The 23,902-nt window shown below is 42.6% G+C and overlaps 1 protein-coding gene across 1 annotated transcript; it reads right to left on the bottom strand.

Annotated features, from left to right (window-relative positions):
- Window positions 1-11,818: 11,818 nt before the first annotated feature.
- polh (polymerase (DNA directed), eta) lies at window positions 11,819-21,154 on the bottom strand. Its single transcript, XM_080848794.1, has 11 exons — window positions 21,085-21,154; window positions 20,719-20,868; window positions 15,419-15,553; window positions 14,480-14,709; window positions 14,029-14,201; window positions 13,809-13,912; window positions 13,594-13,713; window positions 13,347-13,470; window positions 13,158-13,223; window positions 12,888-13,060; window positions 11,819-12,764 (listed from the first exon to the last, which is right to left on the bottom strand). Exons 2-11 carry the CDS (start codon window positions 20,853-20,855, stop codon window positions 11,918-11,920), a joined length of 2,109 nt encoding a protein of 702 aa, XP_080704920.1. The 5' UTR covers window positions 20,856-20,868; window positions 21,085-21,154; the 3' UTR covers window positions 11,819-11,917.
- Window positions 21,155-23,902: the final 2,748 nt, after the last annotated feature.

The following is a 23,902-nucleotide window of genomic DNA, read 5'->3' as shown; positions in this document are numbered from 1 at the left end:
TCTCACTTATACTGCCTTTCTGTATAAATATATGGTTCGAGAGCCATGGCGTCATAATGATGGTATTAAGAGGTGGATTTTTAAGCAATAAGCCCCCAGAGGCCGTGGTTTGCGCTGATTTTAGAACAGGTGTCGCTGCCCTATGTGAGTCGCGCATGCTCAAACACAAACGGTTTACGGCAGAAGGCTCAAACTATCCAAGACGCGCATGCTCATACATGGTTCAATATCAACGTATCTGGCTTCTCTTAACGCATAACGTAGTGTTTTATAATTTTGTAAACGGTTAACAGCATAAGGCTCAACGTCAACATATGGGGCTATGTTGTATTACTAGTAATGAATGCACTGCTTAACTAATAATTCAATACACATGAAGCTTAACATCATAAACCTTGGTGGATTTCAAACGTAAACAAATGCGCTTGTCATTCCACTTCATGCTGTACACCACCAGTATTACCTGGCTCCTTGTACTACAAAAGTATCGCAAAGTGACGCATGCGCGACTCACATAGGGCAGCGACAACAGGTAAGGGGATTTGTTAAGCACGACACGAAGCGGAAGTTGCTGAAGGCCTAGTCGTGAAATGCACGGACCATAGACATATAGAATTATAACCAGTCAACCCTCATCCTGAGCACCAGCGTCCCACAGGGCTGCGTGCTTAGTCCTTTCCTCTACTCCCTCTTCCCCTACGACTTCACACCTGTAGATGGTTCTAATACCATTGTCAAGTTTGCAGACGACACAAGGGTGGATGGCCTCATCAGTGACATCGATGAGTTGGCCTGCAGGGAGGAGGTCCAGCACCTGGCGGAGTGGTGTGCCCACAACAACCTGGCTCTCAACACCAAGAAGACCAAATAACTCAACGGACCAGCAGGTTCAAAAACAGCTTCTTCCCCGCGGCGTCATCCTGCTGAACTCTGCGCCACGGTGATACACACACCCCCCGCCCCTACAACCTTTCCCAGTGACTGTACTTTCCTCCCTCCACCTTGGCCTGTACCGCCACACACCTTCCTCATATGCACTAGACAGTTGTTTTCCCCTACTGTATATATCTCATCTATAGTGTATTCATATTTATATACATCTTTTCCATAGTGATTTCATCGTATTTATTTCATACATCTTACCTTACTCTGTATATAACATTACTACTACCATTTAATTTTATATTTAAATTTAATTTTATTTACATTTATCTTAATTTACTACCATCACTTGTACCCCTGCACTTCATATATACTCATATCTGCACTGCCTGCTGCTAATGCTGCTCAAGTTCATAGTCTTACCACTGTTATATTATCAATACTGTTCATACTTCATAAATCTTATTTCATACTGTATTTATTTATTCATATATTACTGCTATACATATGTACATGCTCTGCACTTTACTGCTTGTTTGCACTTCTGGTTAGATGCTGAACTGCCTTTCGTTGTCTCAGTACTTGTACTCTGTGCAATGACAATACAGTTAAATGTAAACTAATTACATTTTTCATAATTGAAATTGAATACATTTTATATATATTTGTGTTTGAAAAGGAAACATGTTGCTGTCAATTGCCAATTTCACTGCTGTATGATGTGTTTCCCTAGCCTGGATACCAGCCTGAACTCCGCCCACAAAATGTTTGGTCTGGGAGATTCAGTCTGGACTTGAGCTAGTTGGGAGAGATTAAACGTTTCAGAAAAGTTGAAAAAGCAATCTAAACCAATCAAATTGTAAGGGCGGGCCGTATACGTTGATGGACAGATGACCTGATGATAGATAGAATATACATCGAACAAAGATAGCGCCGTATCGGGAGCTTAGTGGGACATATTTGATATGATTTAAGCTATCTACACAGTGGCGATTCTAGAAGATTTTACATGGGGTGGCAAGTTGAAATTCAAGGATGGTATATCACACACACACACATGCCTGGTGCTTATATGTATTTATTTATACAAATCTAGATAGTGAAAACAGACAACAGCAATGTGTTGCCAAGAGTCTAAATATTGTTACAAAAAGCCTTTTCTTGAAAAAAGTCCTGATGTCCTGACCTTTTCTCTTCATTTTTGGGCCCTGAAACTGCAATATTACTATTGGTTTAGTTTTAAAGAGGATCTGATCGGAACAGTGCTATCAGTTTGATTTACAACTGATTTAGTGCTCACTGGCATTTGGATGGTAAGTTAAATAGGCTATGGTCTAATGGAGCCCATTAGATATGTGTTAACACTTACATTTAGGTTTTTTTTCCAAGTCCAAATTTGATTTCTCTAACAAAAGAAAATAAAAGAAAACTGCATTCAGAACCCACAGCACTAAATGTCATATTGACATACCGGTATATGACATATTTCCCTTCATAATGACAAATACTTTTGTTAATGGGCAATTGAATTTCTAATGTCTTGTTGTTCTATTAGGTTATCACATACAAAATAATTTATACCAAATCAAAGCTAGACTAACTTCTAGCTAGCGAAAGATAGGGTGGACAAAAGAACGCACTTTTTACTGTTACTGAGTTTACTGTAGCCTACATGACGGAGTACCTTAAAAACAGCCAGAAAAAGGCTTTTTGAGAAAACGGTTAGTGGTATCTAAAATCTGATTTCGGAATAGCTTAACAGTTAGGTTACATACGTAATCAGTCCACCTTACTGTACTAAAGACGTTGATTAGCTAAGCTAACAGTGGTAACTTTAAGGCTAGTTAGCACAAGCAAGCTGTATAGCGAGCTAGCTACTGTATGCTACCGACTTTTGCAAGTTAGCAATTAAATAAACGATTGAAATTACAATGGAACTGTCTATCACATATGACATCCCATTACATTTTCTTTATTCATGATTCAGCAAAACTGTACATTGATTCTTTCAGCACTCCAAGCCTACAGTAGGCTTGTCTCCAGTTTGTTTTTGGCTTCTCAAATGCTTTCAAACCGATAATTTCCTCACTAGTATGGAGCGAGCGGACTCATGGACTCAACCATTTTACAGGGGAGGGGGAACTTAAAGAATTAAGAGCAAGTTACCAAAGAGATCAACCGCTTAAGTAGCAAAAATATAAGTAGCAAAATTATAATACCATTCAATACATTTAGAGTTTATTACAGGAGACACTTCTGACAACCTGGATGGCAAGTGGGGTGGCAAGCATTTTTTTTAGGGTGGCAGCTGCCACCCCTTGCCACCCCGGTGGTTTCGCCACTGTATCTACACGACTTTTTTTATGTCTACATTGACTCGGTTAGTTGTGTATGTGCAACACGAATGTTGCCGAGGATAGTAGCTCTTAACTGAAGCACTCTAGACCATTATTGATAGGTTATGCTAACGCGTAGACAAAAAAAAACATTGAAACAAATGGTAGCTTCTAGCCTTGAGTGCTAATTAAGTAACGTGAGCAGGCATATCTCAACAGATATTGACAGCACATTCATTTTGAAAGAGGAACAGAGAAACGCGATCAAGGCATTTGTCAATTGAAAAGATGTTTTTGCCGTCCTTCCTACGGGATCAGGTAAAAGTTTAATCTATCAGATGGTAATACTACGTTGCTCTGATTGGTTCTATGCAATGTTCCCTCTAATTTTTTTCAGCACTGAGCAAATATTTTTTATTCTGAGTGCACATTTCACCAATGTGAGCAATTCGTAAACCCCGCGACCTTACAAAAATGACCACGAGCCTGCGTTAGCCATAGGTTTCCAAAGAGATGACAGCAAATGCATCAATAAGTCTACAAGGTTGATATTTATTCAATATCCTTTATAATGGCTGGACTTTGGAACATTTTAATGATGGTGTTTTACCAGTCAGTTTAGTTGAACTTAAAGGATCTTTGGTTGAAAATAAATAAGGTTTAGGGAGGTTATGACTGGTTCACCGGTTATGAATGATAATGATATACACAAAATAAAAGTATCCAAGGTGTTTAGTCATTTCTCAGCAGGTACAACATTTAAGTAGAACTTAATTGAAAGAAAAATGCTAATGCAGTGCTTTACAATAAATATAGTAATTATGATATATTTTTTCCTAAAGGTAGCCTTTATTAAAAAAAATTATAACTGGAGTGGTTTGCAACAAACTAAGCTACAAAACATGTCATTCGAATTACATTGAGGGAGCTAGGCCTATCTGGCTGTTTGGCTCATCTTGTCTGAAGGCCTATGGAGGAAACACCTTTCTGACTATACATATGTCAAAATGTTGTTGTAGTTATCAAGATCACTTTGAAAATATTGGAAATTTCTACCTCAAATCTTCTCGCTTCACGAGTTTGACATAGTGGCATTCATTAGACTGAAACCGCGTTCACAGTCGGCGCTAGATGCTTGGAATGTGCCACAAATGTCGAAGTTGTACCAGATCTGGAAAATGCTCACTTTTCAGCCACCACCTTTTTTCAATAACCATGAACTTGAATTCGACAAATGCGTCCCGGGACCGCATATTATGCTTCCTCCAGAAGCGCTCCGAACCTTTTCGCCAGATTGGTCTCGTCATTCAGCCCATGATCAAATTTACTAACTGCACGATCCAACATGTCCGGCTCAAAGGCAGCCCACTCAGCTCAGGGAAGCGGGCATGCAAGTGCTCACAAACTTTAAGGACAAACAGAATAATGTAACTTTTGTTCACTGCATGTTTTCCCACGAGCGAACTATTTTCGCGTTTGCCTCCGAGCATATGTAAGTATGTCTGAAAGTTTTATCCTACCTGAGTCAGTTTGGACTATTTCATCTAGCCGCTCATGTTTAAACGTTAGGCAGACCTTTTTCTGGGGCACCTGCTCTGCCTTTCTTTTCGCCATGGTAGCCTAAGCCTATAACGCTAGGTTACGTATGTAACCATGGTTCTATGAGTTTCGGATGACCGCCAGAGGCGGTGCTTTAAGCACTGGATGTCATTCACGTTTACGTGTAGTTCGAGTATTTGTATCAACAAAATCACCTGTGACCTGGGTGACGTATGCCTTCGCCCCTGTACTAAAGGCATGCTCCCCCAGGTCACGACCCTTGACAATCTTCTCGCGAATATTCCGAGTGACTGCCAAGCTCTGGCGGTCATCCGAAACTCATAGAACCATGGTTACATACGTAACCTAGCGTTCTATTTCGTTTCTACTGACCGCCAGAGGCGGTGCTTTAAGCACTGGATGACTAATACCAACCAAGTCACGAGGAAGTCTTACCTTACTCCCGCTGTAAGGAAGTAGGAAGAACACCAGCTGCCACTGGGTTATGAGGGACCACGTTAACCCTATAAAACCTCACAAATGTGCAGGTTGATGCCCATAACGCAGCTGTTCAGATATCTGAAGGGGGAACACCTCTTAGGGCCGCCCGCGATGTACATACACTCCTAGTTGAGTGACCTCGGACCTGAGGGACCAGGAGACTACTGCTCCTATAGGCACAAATAATAGCGTCCATAATCCAACGTGATAGCCGTTATTTGGATAAGCTGTGCCCTCTACTCTGTCCAACATGACAGAGAAACAGTGAATCAGACTGGTGGGATTCCAGTCATATCAATATAAGCCCTAAGTGCTCTCACTGGGCACAACAGGTAGGGCTCTGTCCCTGCTCGTCATCCTGATCTGGGGCTCAAGGCAGCCAGCCTGAGCGGCTGGTTTCAGTAGGATGATAATTCGCCTTTGGAAGAAAGGCCGGATTCACCCCCAAAGTTATCCCTGGGCCTCCGGGGTTCCAATATAGACATTCTTGGCTTGGCTTTCGTGTAGCCGATGCCATGGCCAAGAGAAAAGCGGTCTTCATAGACCGTTATTTCAATCCCACCCTCTCTAGAGGTTCAAAGGGGGACTGCCAGAGTGCCCTTAGGACTATAGGCAACTGAGCTTCGCCGAAGCGGCCTTAGTTGTTGAGAACCCATAAGGAAGCGGGTCGCTAGCATATGGGACCCAACTGTCACACCATCTGCCCTACTGTGTATGGCTGAGATGGTGGCTGCATATACTTTCATGGTGAAGGCTACAAGGCTGCCGGGATAGCACATCCACAGCCGTGTTCTGAATGCCTGTTAAATGCATTGCCCCCAGGCTCAGAAAGAGTAGATAGGCCCACAGCCACAGCTGTTGGGGCAGCCTCAAGGATTGTCTGGCCTTGTGCTCCCCTGGTGGTTTACCTGGTAGACCACCGACGTGTTGTCTGCTCTTACCAGGACAGCTTTTCTACCACTACTGGAAGAAAACATTTGAGCGTCAGCAGGACAACCTGCAGCTCCAAGCATATATGTGGTGTTCCTACTGCCAAGGACTCCAGAGACCTCTGAAAGTCCTGCATTGTCATACAGCTCCCCCCTGCCATAGAGGCATCGGTGGCCACCGCTCCTCTGTAAGAAGGTATGGGCCCCAAGGGAACCCCTTGGGTGAGATTATGTCTCTCCCCTACACAGCCATAGCTTTGTAAGGCAACTGGAAGTGACTCTGATCAGCTTGTGCCTGTGCTAAGTGGGGTGCAAGCCAAGATCGTTCAGCCGAATTTAAAGGGGCTGCAAAGACAGAAGGCCAAGGGAACACCTACGTGGCCGCTGTGAGCATACTCAGCAGTCTCAGAAAAGATCTTGAGGGCCAGAGCCCTCCTTTCCTGAATGACTGATGATGCAGTAGGGACAGTGCCGCTGCCGCACATCTGGTGAAGACGTGGTGCCAGCGAGATCCCGAAAAGGGAGCCCATAGAACTGGCAGCTCTGCCCACGAATGCAAACGAAGAATCTGTCTGTTTCGAGGTGTGATAGGGACGCGGAAGTATGCATCCTTTAGGTAGATGGTTGTAAACCAATCTCCTTGCATGATACCTTGCCACACATCCGCTGTACGCAGCATGTGGAATCTTAACCTTGAGATGCGTGTTTAAACGTCTCAAGTCTAGTATAGGCCGAAGGCCGTCGCCCTTCTTTGGCATGATAACATAAGCGGAGTAGAATCCACTGTTTTGTGCCAGCCTGTCTAATGGCTTGATGGCGCCTTTCTTCAAGAGATCCCAGATCTCCTGACGTAGAGCCAGAGCCCTGTTTGGGTCTATGACGATGGTCATTTTGACCCCATGGCACCTCGGTGGTCAGGGTCCGAACCCTAGGGGGCCTCTGTCTGCCAGGAGCCTCCCGGCTCAGACTGGCAAGTGTTGTCTGGACTGTGTAACCTGTAGGCTGCACTCCAGAGCTTACTGCGCAGCAGGACAACATCTGTCCAGGAAAGACAGGAGGAAGAGACAATCGGGCTTTCCTGCTCGGCTCCAAGAGTTGAGACTGGGCCAACCATATCCGGCGTTGGGTCTGGGTTAACTAGGCCACGGCCTACCCAACTCCCTGGTCATGTAGGCAAACGCCTGCAGGGAGGTGTCACTCTGACTCAGCAGAGGAGTCATCCCCAGAAGTCTGCAATGTCTGGGACAGGGCTAGTACCAGGTGTGACATTGAATACCCAAGACGTGCAATACGCGGTGCTGCGTAGTAGGATTTCACCATGTAGTCGTCTGTCAAACGGCACTTTGGCCGGGGCAGCGAGCATCTGGCCGGAGTGCTTAACCAGGTGTCAGCACCCGGGCAGCAACGGCTGGTTCAATATTGGGCATGCTAGCAAGGCCCTGGGCAGATGCATCTTGCATGTTGGCTAGGGCTCTCGTCTCCTGGGAGATGAGAGAACCGTCTGGGATCTGCCCAGCATCTCTGCCGCTCCTCGATATATGGGGGCGAGGGCGGAACATTAAAAGCCGAAGATGGAGGCCTTTTTTTATCTTTATTTATTTATTTATTTATTTTTTTAAGCAGCTCTGAGGAGAGGTCTGTATGGGTATAATATCCAACCCTAGACGTGTCATTGCCATCTTAAATGTGGGTCTAACTGATGTTTTTTCTTCTTTTGGAGCCCTTCAGTGTAGTGTCGCTCGTACCCAGGGAACTGGGATGAGAGAAATAGGGGCCTCTCTGAAGCCCTAGTGGAGAGAATATCCTCCTTGAGGATCTCAAAGCTGGTGACCGTATTAGAGGGAGCCCCTCCGAAGGAGACTGTAAAGCCGCTGTAGTGAAAGCACTAGCATGCTGTGCAGCAGGTTGTTGTAGCTTTAGAAGCAGAGTCTTATTTCTGCGAACTCCTAAGTCGAAGTGTCTACCTTCTGGGCAAGCGGATACCTATACCTGCATTTGCCCCTACCAGAGGCTTCCCGGGAATCAGGCCTCTGGCGTTTGCATTGCTTAGGAGACCTAGCGCCGGAGGCGGTTCTGGCTCGTCCTCTGGCCCAAGAGGGGCCTGGCAACAGTGCATGTAATGAACATGTTGCAATATCTATACCTAGATGTATTTATTTATTTATCTATATATATATATATATATATATATATATATATATATGAGTGATATTTTACCAGCAGCCTTAGCGAATAACACCAGGCCCTGTTCAGATAGGTTACTGTTTAAGTGTGAACCCACTCCTCTACAGCCATCTGAACCAAATAATAAATGCTGAACAACTGAGGTTTGCAGTTTATTATGGACCAAGCCTCAATATTAACCAAGCGCATTACACCTGATCGCGGCAATGATTCCTCTTACCTTACGTAAGGTAGGCTTCCATTTAAAAGTGGACCCAGCGGTTAACATTACCAAAATTGGATGCTTTAGAACTGAAATTGCGGACATAGCACATTCAGTCCCTAATCAGTAGGTAAACGTAGCCTGCTTATAGTGTTTAACACAAAGCCGACTGGCGTAAATCATGTAGCCTACTGCTTTAGAGCGGACCCACCCTACAGTCATCTGAACCAAATAATAAATTCTGAACAACTGAAGTTTGCGGGGCGGAAAAATCACCCACTCAAACTAGGCAGTTTATTATGGACCAAGCCTCAATATTTACCCCGCGAATTAAACTTGCTTTTAGAGCTGAAATTGCGGGCGTCAGTCATCAACAGTAGGTAGACGTAGCCTGCTTATAGCATTTACCACAAAGCCGACAGGAGTAAAAAACCTGTCCTGTTCAAGAGCGGACATGCCCATTACAGTTACCAATAGGCCTATAGATGGTTTAGAACTGAAATTGCGGCCATAGCCCGTCAGTTACTTGTCCGTAGGTAAACGCAGCCTGCCTATAGCGTTTAACACAAGCCAACAGGAGTAAAAACCCTGTCCTGTTTAAGAGTGGACACACTCGCTCCCAGCTACCAAGATAGATGGATTAAAAAACTGAAATTGCGGGCATTGCCCGTCAGTCATCCATCAGTAGCCTACGCTTTTAACACCATAGTTAACAGTTCCGCAACATAGAACTGACATTTCGGGGCGTAGAACGTAGCTTTAACAGTTACCCAAACAGTAGGTAGCGACAGGAGTAAATCCTGTTCGTTTAGCCTACTTAATTGAATGCTTATGGCGAGAACGCCGCTTGCATCTTCATCATAACAACGGTACAAAACCAACTATGCGAGGATTTCCATCTCGCTTAACAAGTTTTAATTATCAGCTATAAGGCGAGAAACACCTTCTGATAGCGTGACACAATCAGCTATAAGGCGAGAAACACCTTCTGATAGCGTGACACGAAGCCGACTATGCGAGGATTTCAATCTCGCTTAACAAGTAGTTTTAATTATCAGCTATAAGGCGAGAAACACCTTCTGATAGCGTGACACAATCAGCTATAAGGCGAGAAACACCTTCTGATAGCGTGACACGAAGCAGACTTTGCGAGGATTTCCATCTCGCTTAACAAGTAGTTTTAATTATCAGCTATAAGGCGAGAAACACCTTCTGATGGCGTGACACGAAGCCGACAGGGGCAAATAGGCTAACGCCGCTTGCATCTTCAAAACAACAACGGTACAAACCAACTATGCGAGGGCTCAAGCTCGCTTAACAAGTAGTTTTAATTATCAGGTATAAGGCGAGAAACACCTGTAGCCTGCAGATAGTGTGACACGAAGCCGAAAGGGGCCGAGGGTTTCCATCTCGCTTAACAAGTGGTCTTAATTATCAGTCGTGAGGCGAGAACACCTTTACTGACTGCCGTATCTCATCGTGACAGACAATAGTAGGAACTATTATGCGAGGAACTCACTCGTGCAAAAAGTGGGTTTAATCATCAGTTGTAAGGCGAGAAACACCTGTAAGCTGCTGATTCCCATGCCTCTTTACTCATTACCAGAGCGTGACTACTACACACGGTAAAACAAATAGAGGCAACTCACCTTTTTTCCGGATTATCCGTTTTCCCCGGATTATCCGCGAGTGGGTTTAACTACCAGTTTTAAGGCGAGACACACCTGTACTGTAGCCCACTGCAAATGTTGATTTTTGATGCTAATCGTAGTCTTAAGAGAGCGAGAATTCGCAGCTCTACCCGAAGGTTGCAAGACTACCAACGATTAGCATGATTACACTCACCTGTGGAGTGAACATACTCACCAACTCACCTGACGCGAGAAGAATTAAGGGTCGTGACCTGGGGGAGCATGCCTTTAGTACAGGGGCGAAGGCATACGTCACCCAGGTCACAGGTGATTTTGTTGATACAAATACTCGAACTACACGTAAACGTGAATGACATCCAGTGCTTAAAGCACCGCCTCTGGCGGTCAGTAGAAACGAAATAGAACTGCTGGAGCAGAGACCGGCAAGAGAGCTAAAGGAAATTTTGTATGTAAACATTCTAACGCACATCCGGCTTGGTTGTCAAACATGTCAGTATTTTAAATGATTATTAACTAGCCTACATCCCCTTTGATGCTCAGATTTTTAAACCCTAAAAAAAAAATCGTTTATGCGGTCTGAAAAATATATTGCGCGGCCTCTTCGACTGGCCTGCGCGGCTGCGCACGCGCGCAGCTTAGAGGGAACATTGGTTCTAGGTATCCAATTCAGCAAAGAGGCATTTTCTTTCCTGGTTCGTTGAAACACGCCCCATAATCACAGCCCAATGGTTCAGTATCAGACTCATATTCTGACTAGAATTATGAGTATGACATCGTCAGGCTAGTGTTTCCCAATAAACATATTTGAAACATGTATATATTCATGTTGGGAAGTGGGCACCCTCTGCAGGTGGTGAGGGTGCAGTCCTATAAAAGGGGGCGACGAGTGATCGAGCCATACCATCTTTGACCTCAGCCGGTTCAGTCAACTTAGCCAGCTCACCCAAGGTCTACTCAACTGGGAGCCTTGGCCCAACCATTGTCCTGACTGAATAGATCCGCAAGCTTACAGAGAAAAACACACTGGAATCTCTATATTTATGTTTCTAGATCAATTCCGTTGCAATAAATAGTTCAGAAAAACAACGGGAATACAATTTTGGATTTATTCCAAGGCACTGGCTGCGAGTCAGACACATCTACACCGGCGCTCTCCAAGAGGCAGCAACAATAGAGAGAAGGAACAGGGCTATTGCCACTACAGATCAATATAATAATAATCAATGATAACAACAATAGAGAGAAGGAACAGGGCTATTGCCACTACAGATATGCAAATTGTCATAATCAATGATAACAACAATTGTTGTAGAAAATAATGTACTTTAATTTTCAGCTTTCAGTATTAAGAAATCTAGCTATAAGAGAAGCACTGCTGCTTGTCGTTCGTAAACAGGAATGTCTTCAGACTGGTACTCTGTGGTGTCATGGAGTTTATCCTATTAATCAGAAAAGTCACCAAGTAGAAAGGCCATCATGCATATAGACCAATCTTATGACGGTATAGATCAACAGCCTTTTATCTGAACTGAGCAAACATTATGACAGATGTGATTAGTGAGCTTAAGGCAGCATGGGCAAGGCTGGGGCAATGTTTCGGAGATGGTTGGTTGAACTATATTGGACTATCATTTACTCATAGGCAGATAATGAGGAATGGAATACCAGGCCTTCATCAATATAAGGTCAAGGCTAACTCTTTTTGAAGAAGGAATCGAGGGTACCAACAGTGCCCACTGTCTTTGGCTTTTTGGCCTGAGGTTTTAAGGGGCCACTGCTGGGAGTTCTACTACAGGAGGCCGGTGACGTCTTAGACCTAGGACCAACATGTATTTTGGACAGGTTGGCTGGGATCTGATTGGATGAGGAAGGAGAAGGTAAGGGGGAGGAAAAGGAGTTCTGTAAATCCTGAGCAAAATGGTAGTCTGTGTGCTCTGGCATCTCCCAAGCTAGCACTGCTTGGCCACAGCGATCACAAATTAAATAGTCTTCTGTGGAGAAGCTCAGAGCAGCCTCAGGAGGATGAGAATGTTCTGGAACACCATACAGGCTATCACTGGTATGTGCATACGTCTTTTTATCAGGTTGAGTAATAACATGTTCATGACTCTGAGAAGAATCTACTGCCTGGCCAGTCACAACACTAGAACCACAAGCTGTGGTGGTGGCAGAAGTCTGGACTTGTTTCTTCTGAAAAAAAGAAGATATTCCTCCCTGCACACAAGATGAGGTGGAGGCATTGCTTTCAGAGCAACTTTTTTCCTCCCCTCCACTGTATTTCAGTTCATTTCCACCCTCCTCTGAAAGTTCGTCATGACCTTCCTTTCTCTTCTTTGAGGCATTCTGAAAGAAGGACTCAATCATTCCAGGTCTCTTTGGTGTTGGTTGTCTTGCTGAACCAGAAGATGGACTGAAGGATGAAAGTTTCTGGGAGGAATTGACCTCACTGCTAAAAAAGGTGCTGATTCCCCCGGATGAAGCTGTGGCAGCATCACTGAACTTACTGGCAGAGAGGTGGAGCAGGGTGAGGGGAGGAGACCTGAGGAAACCAAATAGAACCAAACTGGTTACAAGTCAATTACTTATTACTGCAAAGTTTTTAAAGTTCTCAAGATGCTGAGCACTCATGGTTCCATTAAGAGTGTACTTTCATGTTACCTACCAGGCTTGCTGGTGGTTTCCAGCACAATTCAGGCTCTTAATTATTGCAAAACTATCAGTGGAGAACTTGTTGGCTTCATATCGTGCCAAAGCACAGCAACGAGAGAAACTGCCAGGTGTTGTTTCTCCGGCCTGCTTCACTCCCACAGTCAGAAGCTTAGCCACACGTCCGTTCTGTGGGAAGGAAAACGCATGACTCAGTCAAACACTCTATTTGTATTGGTTCAGGTAATAAAAAAAAATTGCCAGTCAGTCGGTCATTTTCCCTCACCATTTCCCTATCTTTGATCAGTCTTTCCTCCAATTCCAAAGCTAGCTGTTGAAGCCAGTACTGAACCTAGTGAAAAAAGATGGGGTCCAGTGGATATGGTAAAAGTGTCCTTCTGTATAATGCGGATTCATGGGATGTGCACATTTAGTTATAATGGAATTTGTAAATGAGCTATTAGCAGAATGCAACCTGCTCTTTGGTGGCCAGAGCCGTCTTTCCTTGAAAGTTTTTGCTGCAGCCGATGGATTTAGGCAGGTGTCTAGGCTTTACTGGCTCAAAATCGATCCCTCTACACATATCATAAAGCCACTGACTACAGAGGAAACAGGTGACACACAAATATTACAGATACATAAGAATGGGCGAAATGTTGATAAATAACATAATAAGTTCAAGTATTTGTCGTCAACTGAGATGTAACTCTCATAGGCCTTACCCATGTTTCACTCCAAAGTGCTGAGTCAGGTGACCCTGAGTGAACTTTGTCAGCTCTCCCATGTTCTCCACTTCCAGAGTCTCTGTGATGGAGGCTCCCAGTTTGCCTCCAAGACTACGACTATGAGGATGGACAAAGCCAGTCAACAGGCAGTACTGTATAATGACAGTTTACTACAAACGTGAGAGAAATGAACTAAAGGATGCAGAACTCACATTTTGCTGATGGGGAGACTGCTGAAGAGTTGGGTGACTGAGCTGAGGGGAAGTACTGTTTGGCGGTTGGGTTTGTTCATGCAACAAACAAGCTTGGACAGGACCTGAGAGAGAAAGACAAGGACCCATGTTTCATATTAATTATACAAGGACCTCATTTTGTTAAGAGGTCATGTTGATGTTCAATAAGCTGGCAGACTGTGCTAACAATGAGACCAACCTTGTTGTGGGATATGCCTGCTGAGCACCGAAAGCCAGTGCACTGCTCAACTGCTGCTCTCATCTCTTCTACAATGATAGCCCCCACAGCCAGCTGCAGCTCTGCACTGTCCGTCTGTGTTGTTGGGGGCAGGGAGGCCAGCCACTGGCCTAGGCCCTTTGATCGGAGCGCATCTGTGGGGCACAGGAAGCAGGAGCCATCAAAAACACCAACTAAAGAACTAGGCCCAAATAAGTGAGTGGCTATACTTGATGCACTCCTGTTCAGTTCCGTTAACTACAGATATATATAACTAGATGTTTATCTATGGGTTTACATACAGACATATGAATGCATACAAAATAATATCTCATTCGTTGGACTGTGTTACGGGTATTTGATCACAGATTTTTTTAACTGACATGACACCAAGAAAAGTTGTAATATTGTGGTAGTCAGTCTCAACACAGACCTTTATCTAATGCAGCATGTTCAGCCTCCTCCTGGCTGGTGGTGGCCTGGGGATACCCCTGAATAAAGGTGGCGGTCAGGAGGTGTGGCTCAATCTGTTGATCTTCCATGTTCCTAAGGCGCTGCTTAACACTGGCTGTAAGGTCCATGTAGGCTTCATCAATACTGGCCCTCTCAATCACAGCAAAGCGGGACATCACCTCAATGACCTCCACACTTGCTTCCCTGTAGCTGGAGATCATTGTGTAACAAAGAAATAAGCTTCCTGGAAATCGACATTGAATAACAGGCATCATACATGCAAGAGAAGTAAAGTGCTGTGTTTCGTTCCTTTTCTACTGGAGGCAAGCATCAGAACCCTATGCAGCGTGACACTGAGCATAGTGTTTCCCATTTGGACATTTAAGTGCACTGAAGCGCATATGAGAACCTTCCAGCCTCCCAGTAAAAAAAGAAAATATTTCCAAAAATCACAAATCTATACTACTGTTTATCAAACAAACAACAAAAACGTTTTTTTTATTAAAACAGAAGAAGTTTTCTGAGGACGTATCACATGTGACATTGCATGAGGCACGTCACACCTGTCTTGGTATAAAAACTCAATCTAGGCTACACGTAAGGGATAGCATTCACAGGCTATCATTCTGCATCCATGGAACCACACAAGTATGCCTTGATATTACCAAATTAATTCAGTCCGTTACACCATCTCCACATGCTGCAACACACACACAGAACTAAGAGAGTGTTACTGGCAATCATTTTACATCTACAAATGGCATGATAAGCTCATTGCATGCAGTTAGCTAAACATGATGTGTAGCAGGTATAAGCTGTTTAGTTAAACATGTTCAAATAATAGTAGGAACAATTAGAAGACCTGGCTAAATGTACATACAGACAACGAATAGGAGAAGCCAAGAAGCTGAAAACTCACGGAGTAAGATCTGCCTTCCCGTGAGACTGCCTCACTCTCGCCACTTGGAGGTCTGGACATAATTTCTTCGCTTCATCTGCCCACATGTTTTTGGTGACCCCGCGCGCTCTTGCTTCATAACTCACAGCAATGATGCTGAACAAGAGTGACAAAGGGTTAGGGTTAGGGTTAGCTCTTGCTTCATAACTCACAGCAATGATGCTGAACAAGAGTGAAAAAGGGTTAGGGTTAGGGTTAGCTCTTGCTTCATAACTCACAGCAATGATGCTGAACAAGAGTGAAAAAGGGTTAGGGTTAGCTCTTGCTTCATAACTCACAGCAATGATGCTGAACAAGAGTGAAAAAGGGTTAGGGTTAGCTCTTGCTTCATAACTCACAGCAATGATGCTGAACAAGAGTGAAAAAGGCAGGAATGGATATTAAGATAAAGCTTCAAAAGGGCTAGGCTAAAACTAATGATATAAACCTGAAAAATGATGGCGAAACAATTCTGATCTTATGATGGCGTTAGGAAAAGAGGTTGAGTCTATTGCTGTTGTTGTTCCGAAACGAGTATGTCTCTTCTTAAACCCTGTGCTGCTTGTGCACCTCTGGGTAAACATACTCATTTCATTTTCTGTAACCTGGTGCCCACAAACTAGGAACAACCATTTGTCTCCCTCCTGAGTGACCATAGGGTTAGAGTATGAACTATGGTCATAAAGGGGTTAAAGGCCTCGATATACTTCTGCATCCCTCTCCGTCCTCGAAAAAAAAATGGGCGGGCGGGGGCAGGCGGTTGATTCAGAAAAATTTGAACGTATTGGTCGGGCTTACATACTACTCCGAAGGCTATGCGTCCTAAAGCCTATTCAATGCCGGACCGCTGGGTGGGGTAACGACTGTTTGTCGAGCCTGTAGCTACCCCATTACCTCTTTAATGGAAGTCATTGATTGTTTTTCCTCCCAACTGTCACTGACGCGGCTTCAGGACCTGTCGGGCAGGTGTCGTCACATGGGCCTTGGAGACAAGTAGCTCAGTCAACGTTAGCATGTCTAATGCTATATATTCAGCTGAGAAGGCAAATGTATCTCCATCGTGGTGGTCATTTTTTTGTGAAATACATAGTAGCGATTTATAACAAAACGATATGCTTATCTTACATACAATACAGAAACTATTATAAAACGATCCAATAAAATGAATACGTTCTTATTTTCTTTGGTATTTTTGTCACATTCATATTTGCAATGATCGCTGGGTAACCTTTGTATAACTACAACACTATGACAATGCACTCATTGGCCACGAGACGGTTGCCCTTGTCAAAAAGTGGTAACGTGAATGTGTCACTATGAAACAAAGCATGCACACTTCGAACAAAATTACCCCCCAAATTCTGAGGACAGGGCCAGAAAAATAAACCCACGGTATTCATAATACCAATCAACATGCAGTGTTATAGTTATATCAGACACACAGCAAGAACATGCATACCTCAACATACAGTTGTGGGACTGCGATTTCAACCATGAATATGTTGAAAAACACATACAGGAGCACACTTACTAATAATCCTCTGCCAGGCTCTCACACCTCACACAAGAAAAGTTGATTCCAAAAATCTCGAATTTAAGACAGAGTGGACTGACTGGCTATGCATTTGTGCTGCTTGTGGGCAGGACAAAACCGATGTGTTTAATCTGCAACGAAACGGTTGCCCTTGTCAAAAGTGTTAGCGTGAAACGCCACTATAAAACAAAGCATGCACACTTCGAACAGAAATACCCGTAGAACTATGAAGGGTCAGAAAAATAAACCCACTGCAATCTTCATACCAATCCACATGCAGTGTTATAGTTATATCAGAAACACAACAAGAGAATGCATACACATACATGCCAATAAACATGATTCTGATTCTGATTCTGATACCTCAACATACAGTTGTGAGACTGCCTTTTCAACCATGAATATGATGAAAAACACATACAGGAGCACACTCACTTATGATCCTCTGCCTGGACACCTTTAATGCCCAATTTTTAAGAAGACGTTCTTAGAGAAATCGTTGTGTGTGTGGTAGTCGTTTATTGTATAAATACCTCCTCCCGGGAATCCTCACAACAGCGAATGATGGCAACTAACAGACAATGGTTGATGGTGGAGCTGGACTAGTTTGAGTTATAAGCAGAGGACGTGCTTGTAGCGATTTGAGCGACAACTACAACAACAACAGAACAGGAGACAGGTGGTACGTACGTTTACTAGATTTCCCGCTAAATCAAGCGTTAGCGTATTCACAATAACTCTCAAAAGTGTGCTGCTAATGTAGCTAGCCTCGCTGCTAATAAGTACAACGTTATCGTGCAGATTATGCTCTCACACGCCACCCTCATTGAGGCAAAAGTAATGTTTGCCTCAAATGTCTTTCACTGCCGTTTTATGTAAAGTCAGTCATTCTAAATAGGTTCTACACATACATGAAATACATTTCCTATTTAATAGATGCAAAGTAATGCTGCCAGCATTACTCCGTAGCAAATTACGTTAGATGTCAGTTGAAGCTGGTTGGAGAAGGCACTTTCAACACCGAGCCACCAGCCAAGAGACCAACAGTGGTCGGGAGAAATGTACTTTTCGAGGGTTTATATAAAATACGGTAGCCGTAATGCTGCATGCTGTGCACCTTTGCAGTTTACCAAAGTCGTACTAAAACATTTTGACAGAAAACAGGAAATGTGAGGTCCTGACATGTGTGATTCCGGAAATTATGTTGTTTGGAAATGATGCCGTAAACTGGCCAATCACAGCCAAGGGGGTATCCGACTCTCTCCGACTCTTTAAGAAAAGTTAAAAAAAAGCGTGTGTCTCCGACCAGCTCTCCGACAGCTCGGATGGGCGTCAACACCTGGGTGAAGGTGTTACCAAGGCGTGCCAAAGTGTCCCTCTACGACCAAATCGGAGAGAATCGTAGTACTGTAAAAAGGCCTAAAGGGTTCATTTTTGTTACCTAGCTATAAAATTTAACTCCAGATTTTCTTACCTACCAGGGTACTATTTTTGAATGGTCATGCAGATAATGTTATAATGATCATTGCTTTGGTCCTACTGAATGAAGTATGCTTGCAGTTTACACACAATCCAGCTGCTGCCTACGCGCCCCCTGATTTCAACTGCTGATGATGCATGTTGGGATGAAGGGGCTGCACCGCGCCCTCTCAAGGGCTCAATATACTTCTACGACTCAGTAACTCCGTGGTCACGCAGTCGCCTTAACGGACCGTTTTTATTTATGGTTCTCCGACGGTGGTGGGACCATACTCCACAGATGGTCATATTTATACATAAAAGTTGTTCGTTTGACTTTTTGTTTTACTTAGAATTTTTAAAAGGAACCGAAAAATAGACACTGGTCAATGTAAAAACCCCTTATTGTAACTGAAAAATACGTCTGAGGGGATTTGCTAGGTGTCTGAGCCAGCTATCTAATGTTGGCACGCTACTACCCGCAAGGTAAACAGCAATGTATTGATGGAGACTAGGGATGCAAATTATCGATTAATTCATTAATCATTAGTTGATAATCTTATCGATCGACTTTCGATTAATTGATAAGCGGAGTTTCAGTGCTTCAATAGGGCCTTTACAAATATCAGCTAAATAGTTGAGTTATTATATTACATTACATTATGATAATTCTATTCTATTCTATTCTATTATACATTCCTCAAGTAATTATGCATTAGGAAAAGAAAGCAGAAAAGTTTTTTTATGGTATAACAAAATACATTCTTTAATTTAAAACAAAGAAATAAATTATGGACTGGCTCAGTTCTTGCATTTGAAACAGACATAAAAAAAAAAAGAATAGAAGAAATTAAATAGAGAGCCAAACAGAATATTATTGAGCCTATAGATTATGAAGAAACTGCATCTAGGCTATTACAAGCTAAATAGCCAACACAACTCTCTGAAGTTTAACTCGCGCTCACGGTAGTGAGGGATAGAGTAGTTACATTCTTAATGGCAAGCCATCAGGCAAAGGTAAGCTAGCCCGCTAACGAGCTAGGTATATAATATCATTAAGCCTGAGTGAGCTAGTCCGCTATCAAGCTAAATAGCCAACTCAACTCTTACTTACTTACTTACTTACTAACTCTCATGAGCCAAACTCGCGGGCACACGTTAGTGCGGGAGTAGACAGAGATATTCATATTCATAGCAAGGTGAGCTAGCCCGCTAACGAGCTAGGTAGCTAACTCTATGAAGTCTCAGTGAGCTAGCCCGCTAACGAACTAATAGCTAACCTGAGTTTTAAGACTAGCCTTAACTCGCGGCAGTAAGCGAGAGAAGGTATAATACAGTGTAGCTGTGATTTTAGGTTGACCAGGTGAACTGGTGGTGTCATGCAGGACAGCAGCATGCACGGTGTTCAAATGATAACTGAGTGAGCTAGAGGAACTATTGTATTTCAATACCGCATTACACAGAGAACATTTGACTTCTTTGCCTGAATTAACAATGTTGAAGTGGTCCCACACCGCACTTCTTTTCGCTCGCTTCATTTTGTTTTCAACCGGTCTCTCGCGCTAGCGCCCTCTAGCGATTAATCGTGATTAATACATTTTGATCGAGCAACCTCTTAATCGACAATTAATCTAAAGTCGATTAATCATTTGCATCCCTAATGGAGACAGAAAGTAAAAATAATTTGGGAGGTGCACGTCAGACCACGAGGAGGTGCTCGGAGAGGGCTCTCTGTCTCATTAAACGGACGACCATAAATTACGCTTCACACAGACACAAATGTGTACAACTTATTTTCGCCATCATACAAAATGTTCTACATACTGCCACCTAGTTTGCTGGAGGGTAACTAAGTGTAGGTCGGTTCCATATGCCTAACTTCATGAAAGATTCAAATATAAGAATTTCACAGGGAAATATCAAAAAGACTTTAAAGCAGCATCATGAAGTTTTTGTCTAAAACTAGCGAGCTATCTACCTTACAAGCACCAACAGCCCAATTGGCACTGATAAAAACTTGCTAACAAGCGTCTTTTGAAGGCTTTTCTTACATCTTTCCCACCGTAACAACAAAACTACATTGTGTATAGCCTGGACGGCTCGGTTTATCTGTCCGTCACGTGACCATATACCATCAAAATTAATTTTAAGACGATACCAAAAGGAGCTCATACAAATTGTTTGCCCAGTGTTGCTTTGAAGTGAAGCATTTAAGGGCATATCGTCCGAACCTAGTTATGGAATGCAACAGGACATGCACCGTATTCAAAAATGGAAGTTAGTATCTCACCCGCCTCCCTTCCATGTCTTGTACTGAGCCACAACACACGGCTTATTCTTCAATTCTGGGTTGATCCGTTGTTCTACCTGTACGTAAAAGCAGTCCATATCGACCAGCGCAACAACTCTTTCTGTCCCATAATCCATGGACTGCTCTTTTCTAGAAAGTAAAGTGAAAAGTTGCATTTGAGTTGGACTATGATTAACCATTTTCAGTCATAATACAGTTGTAATATTAAAACAATGCTCTCTTCGGTCCTTGCGTTGGCTCAAATGTACACAATCTGTACGGATATTTCATTACAACATAATTGTTCAAGCTAATGTTATGCAATGAACGACACAGGCTACGTTAACAACTTTGACGTTAGCTTACCTTACAAGGAATGTAACAAAAACTACACTGTTTCTTTGAACATCTAAAATTAAACAATAGGTTAAATCGCTTAATATACCGCATGTCACCGCACTGCCTGGTTGGTTTGATTAGCCAGCAACTAGTGCAGATTAAAGAGGGGAAAAACTGTCCCTCTACAACTCCAAGTGAGGACGCAGTGTTAATGCTGTCAACTAGTCCCAGCGTGTAGCCCGCGACGGAAATTCAAATATGGCCGCCATTCGTTTTTTCAAAATAAAGGTCAAACTTTAGTCATTGACTTTTAATTACACAATGGAGAAAAAATAAGAAAAAAACGCAGACATCCGCCAAGGCCAAATGTTTAACGGTCATAGTTTCCATGTAGCCTAATAATACTGCGCCCTTCATCCGTCTATCTTCCAACCACACACGTGCACACATAATTTGTTTTACCAAATCAGAATCAACCTATCAGAAATATGTCCTTTTTTAGATACTGAAAGTTAAAGCCTTGTTGTCTTATTGTAGTTTTTCATGATTTAGATTATTTTCCATGAGATATGAATTTCGCCTATCAAAAGCTTCAATTTTTGAACAATATATGCTATTTTACTCCCCATAGTCAACTAAAAGTAGCATGCATTAATTGATCCACATAAGGACATCAATATCCCACATTTATTTATAAGGCATTTCATTGCCTTTCAATGTTTTTTTTTTTTTTTAAAAAAGACACCGTTATGGGATGGTAGATAATGTGGTAAGTCATGTTACGGGGTGGTTGACTTTGACTATTCATATGTATTTTATTGTGTTTTTACCAGCAACATTATTCATTTTGAGTATACATGTGAACATGGGATGACTTAAATATGCAATATCCAATTTACATATAAAGGTATTTTACGACCTCTTTGTCCCCACCTAGGTAAAAAAAAAAGAAGCAAATTCAGTATGTCAGTCTTTAACATGATGGCGTTTTATCTAGGCTACTCTCCACTTATATTCCCTATAACTGAATACTACCCTATCAGGAATGTGAATGAATGAGGGTGAGATTGAGTAAGTGACAAGCACAGAGAGGATAATACAGAGGGAGTGAATGAGAGAGAGAAAGAAAAGAATAGAAAGTGAGTGGGGTGAATAACATAAGTAAGTGACATAGTAAGTGTGTGGATGAGAAGATGGAGTATGTAAAATATTAGTGGTGGGAGGGATGAGTGTTACGTAAGGGATAACGGCCGATGAGCTGTCCAGTTCTACAAAGATAATGGACGCTGCGGGGCAAAGAACACCACGACGCGCAGCGGAGTGGTGTTGCGCCGCGAAGTCCATTATCTTTGTAGAACTGGACAGCTCGGAGGCCGTTATCCCGCTTATCTCCCGTTTACAACATCCAAAAATGTTTTTATTATTATTATTATTATTATTTAGAATTTCCTTTATCTTTAGGAAACTTAATATGCATAATAACCTGATGAATTCTTGATTTGAAGCCTAGTGCTCCCGTTAGAGAAAGTATTGAAGAAAAAAACCGTTATGTTGGTTGTCAATGGTAACCATTCAAGAGCATTGATATGGAACGGCGATTTAACTTTTCTACTGGGACTACGTCCAAGGTGTCAATCTATACGAACTTATTGTACAACCCATTAGCCAATCAGAAAACAGTATTTCGTTCCAGAGGGAGATAAATTATTTTTACATATAGATAATACCTATCTGATATAACATTGCTATATATGTAGTACATACTATATTAGTATATAGGCCTACTATTAATATACTATTATAATATATAATATGATATAAACAATGAATTTTCACATTTAAATGGCAAAAAGAACCACTCTACAACTCCCTTTACCACCCCGTAACCAGTAGTCGAGTTGAGGGGGGATGGGGGGGATGGCATCCCCCTCAGGTATTAAAATGGTCAAAACCATCCCCCTTATGAAAAGGCCATCCCCCCCTTCCCATCCCCTGTTATTTGATCAATTAGTGTGGAAATATTGCCACTATTTAATTTTCAACATTCTACATTTTATATGTGCACGTCATGTGCCCCTCATCCAGGAATTTCTTAAAAATCCCGTCCCGCAAACACAATCTGAATTTGACAACAATCCTAATATTTAGGACTATAAAGCAAACGTGCACTGCCTTTATTATGTTTTAAAGGAACAGGCTATTGTGCCGTTGAAAGATATTAAACAACACTATGCTGCATTTTAAATCAAGCGCAAACCGTCAGTTACAAACAAGGAGCGGCTGAGTGAGAAGGATCAAACATGGCCAAGCAGACTAGCCTTAAAAGCTTTTTTCAGAGGCCAAATGCAACTGATGAGAGTGAACCGTTGATGAGGATGCACCTGTAATACCTGTGTTGCGTCTGATCGTGTTTCATTTCATTCTACAGTCTATGCCCGTGCGTGAGAGCGCCAAAGTTAGAGGCCGAGAGCGGTATTGCAGACAGATAGAGATTTTGAAAAATTATAGCTCGCAACATATTGAAAAAAAGTTCATTTTTTCGAGCTGTGAACTTAGTTAAAAAAATTGAATTATAAACTATGAACTGAACTAGTGGTATAACCCTGGTTAGTGTGTACAATTGCAAGAGACACATAATTTTGTGTATGCAAGAACAATCCAAGGCCTAGTAAATAAAAGTTTGGCCAATATTTTGAAATGTGTTAATTTACAAGGTAAAGTTGTACACGTCTATCAAAGGTTAAACAGTTGTTCAACAGTTGATAATGTCTTGTTTTTCAGGATGACCACAAGAGCTACAATTTCTCTCTAAGATAGCCTCAGAATGTACCATTTAAGCTTCAAT

The sequence above is a fragment of the Sprattus sprattus genome, assembly GCF_963457725.1.
Source record: "Sprattus sprattus genome assembly, chromosome: 12".
Lineage (NCBI taxonomy): Eukaryota > Metazoa > Chordata > Actinopteri > Clupeiformes > Clupeidae > Sprattus > Sprattus sprattus.
The sequence above is the reverse complement of the archived record's forward strand: the minus strand, read 5'-3'. Positions and strand labels throughout refer to the sequence as shown.

What these genes read in the sequence shown, in the direction of transcription:
- polh (XM_080848794.1), bottom strand. Translation starts at nt 20,855, where the DNA reads ATGGATTATGGGACAGAAAGAGTTGTTGCGCTGGTCGATATGGACTGC. An exon ending in AAGACATGGAAGGGAGGCGG is followed by an intron (nt 15,554 to 20,718) that starts GTGAGATACTAA and finishes ACTCTTGTTCAG; the next exon opens with CATCATTGCTGTGAGTTATG. An exon ending in CAGGCATATCCCACAACAAG is followed by an intron (nt 13,913 to 14,028) that starts GTTGGTCTCATT and finishes TTTCTCTCTCAG; the next exon opens with GTCCTGTCCAAGCTTGTTTG.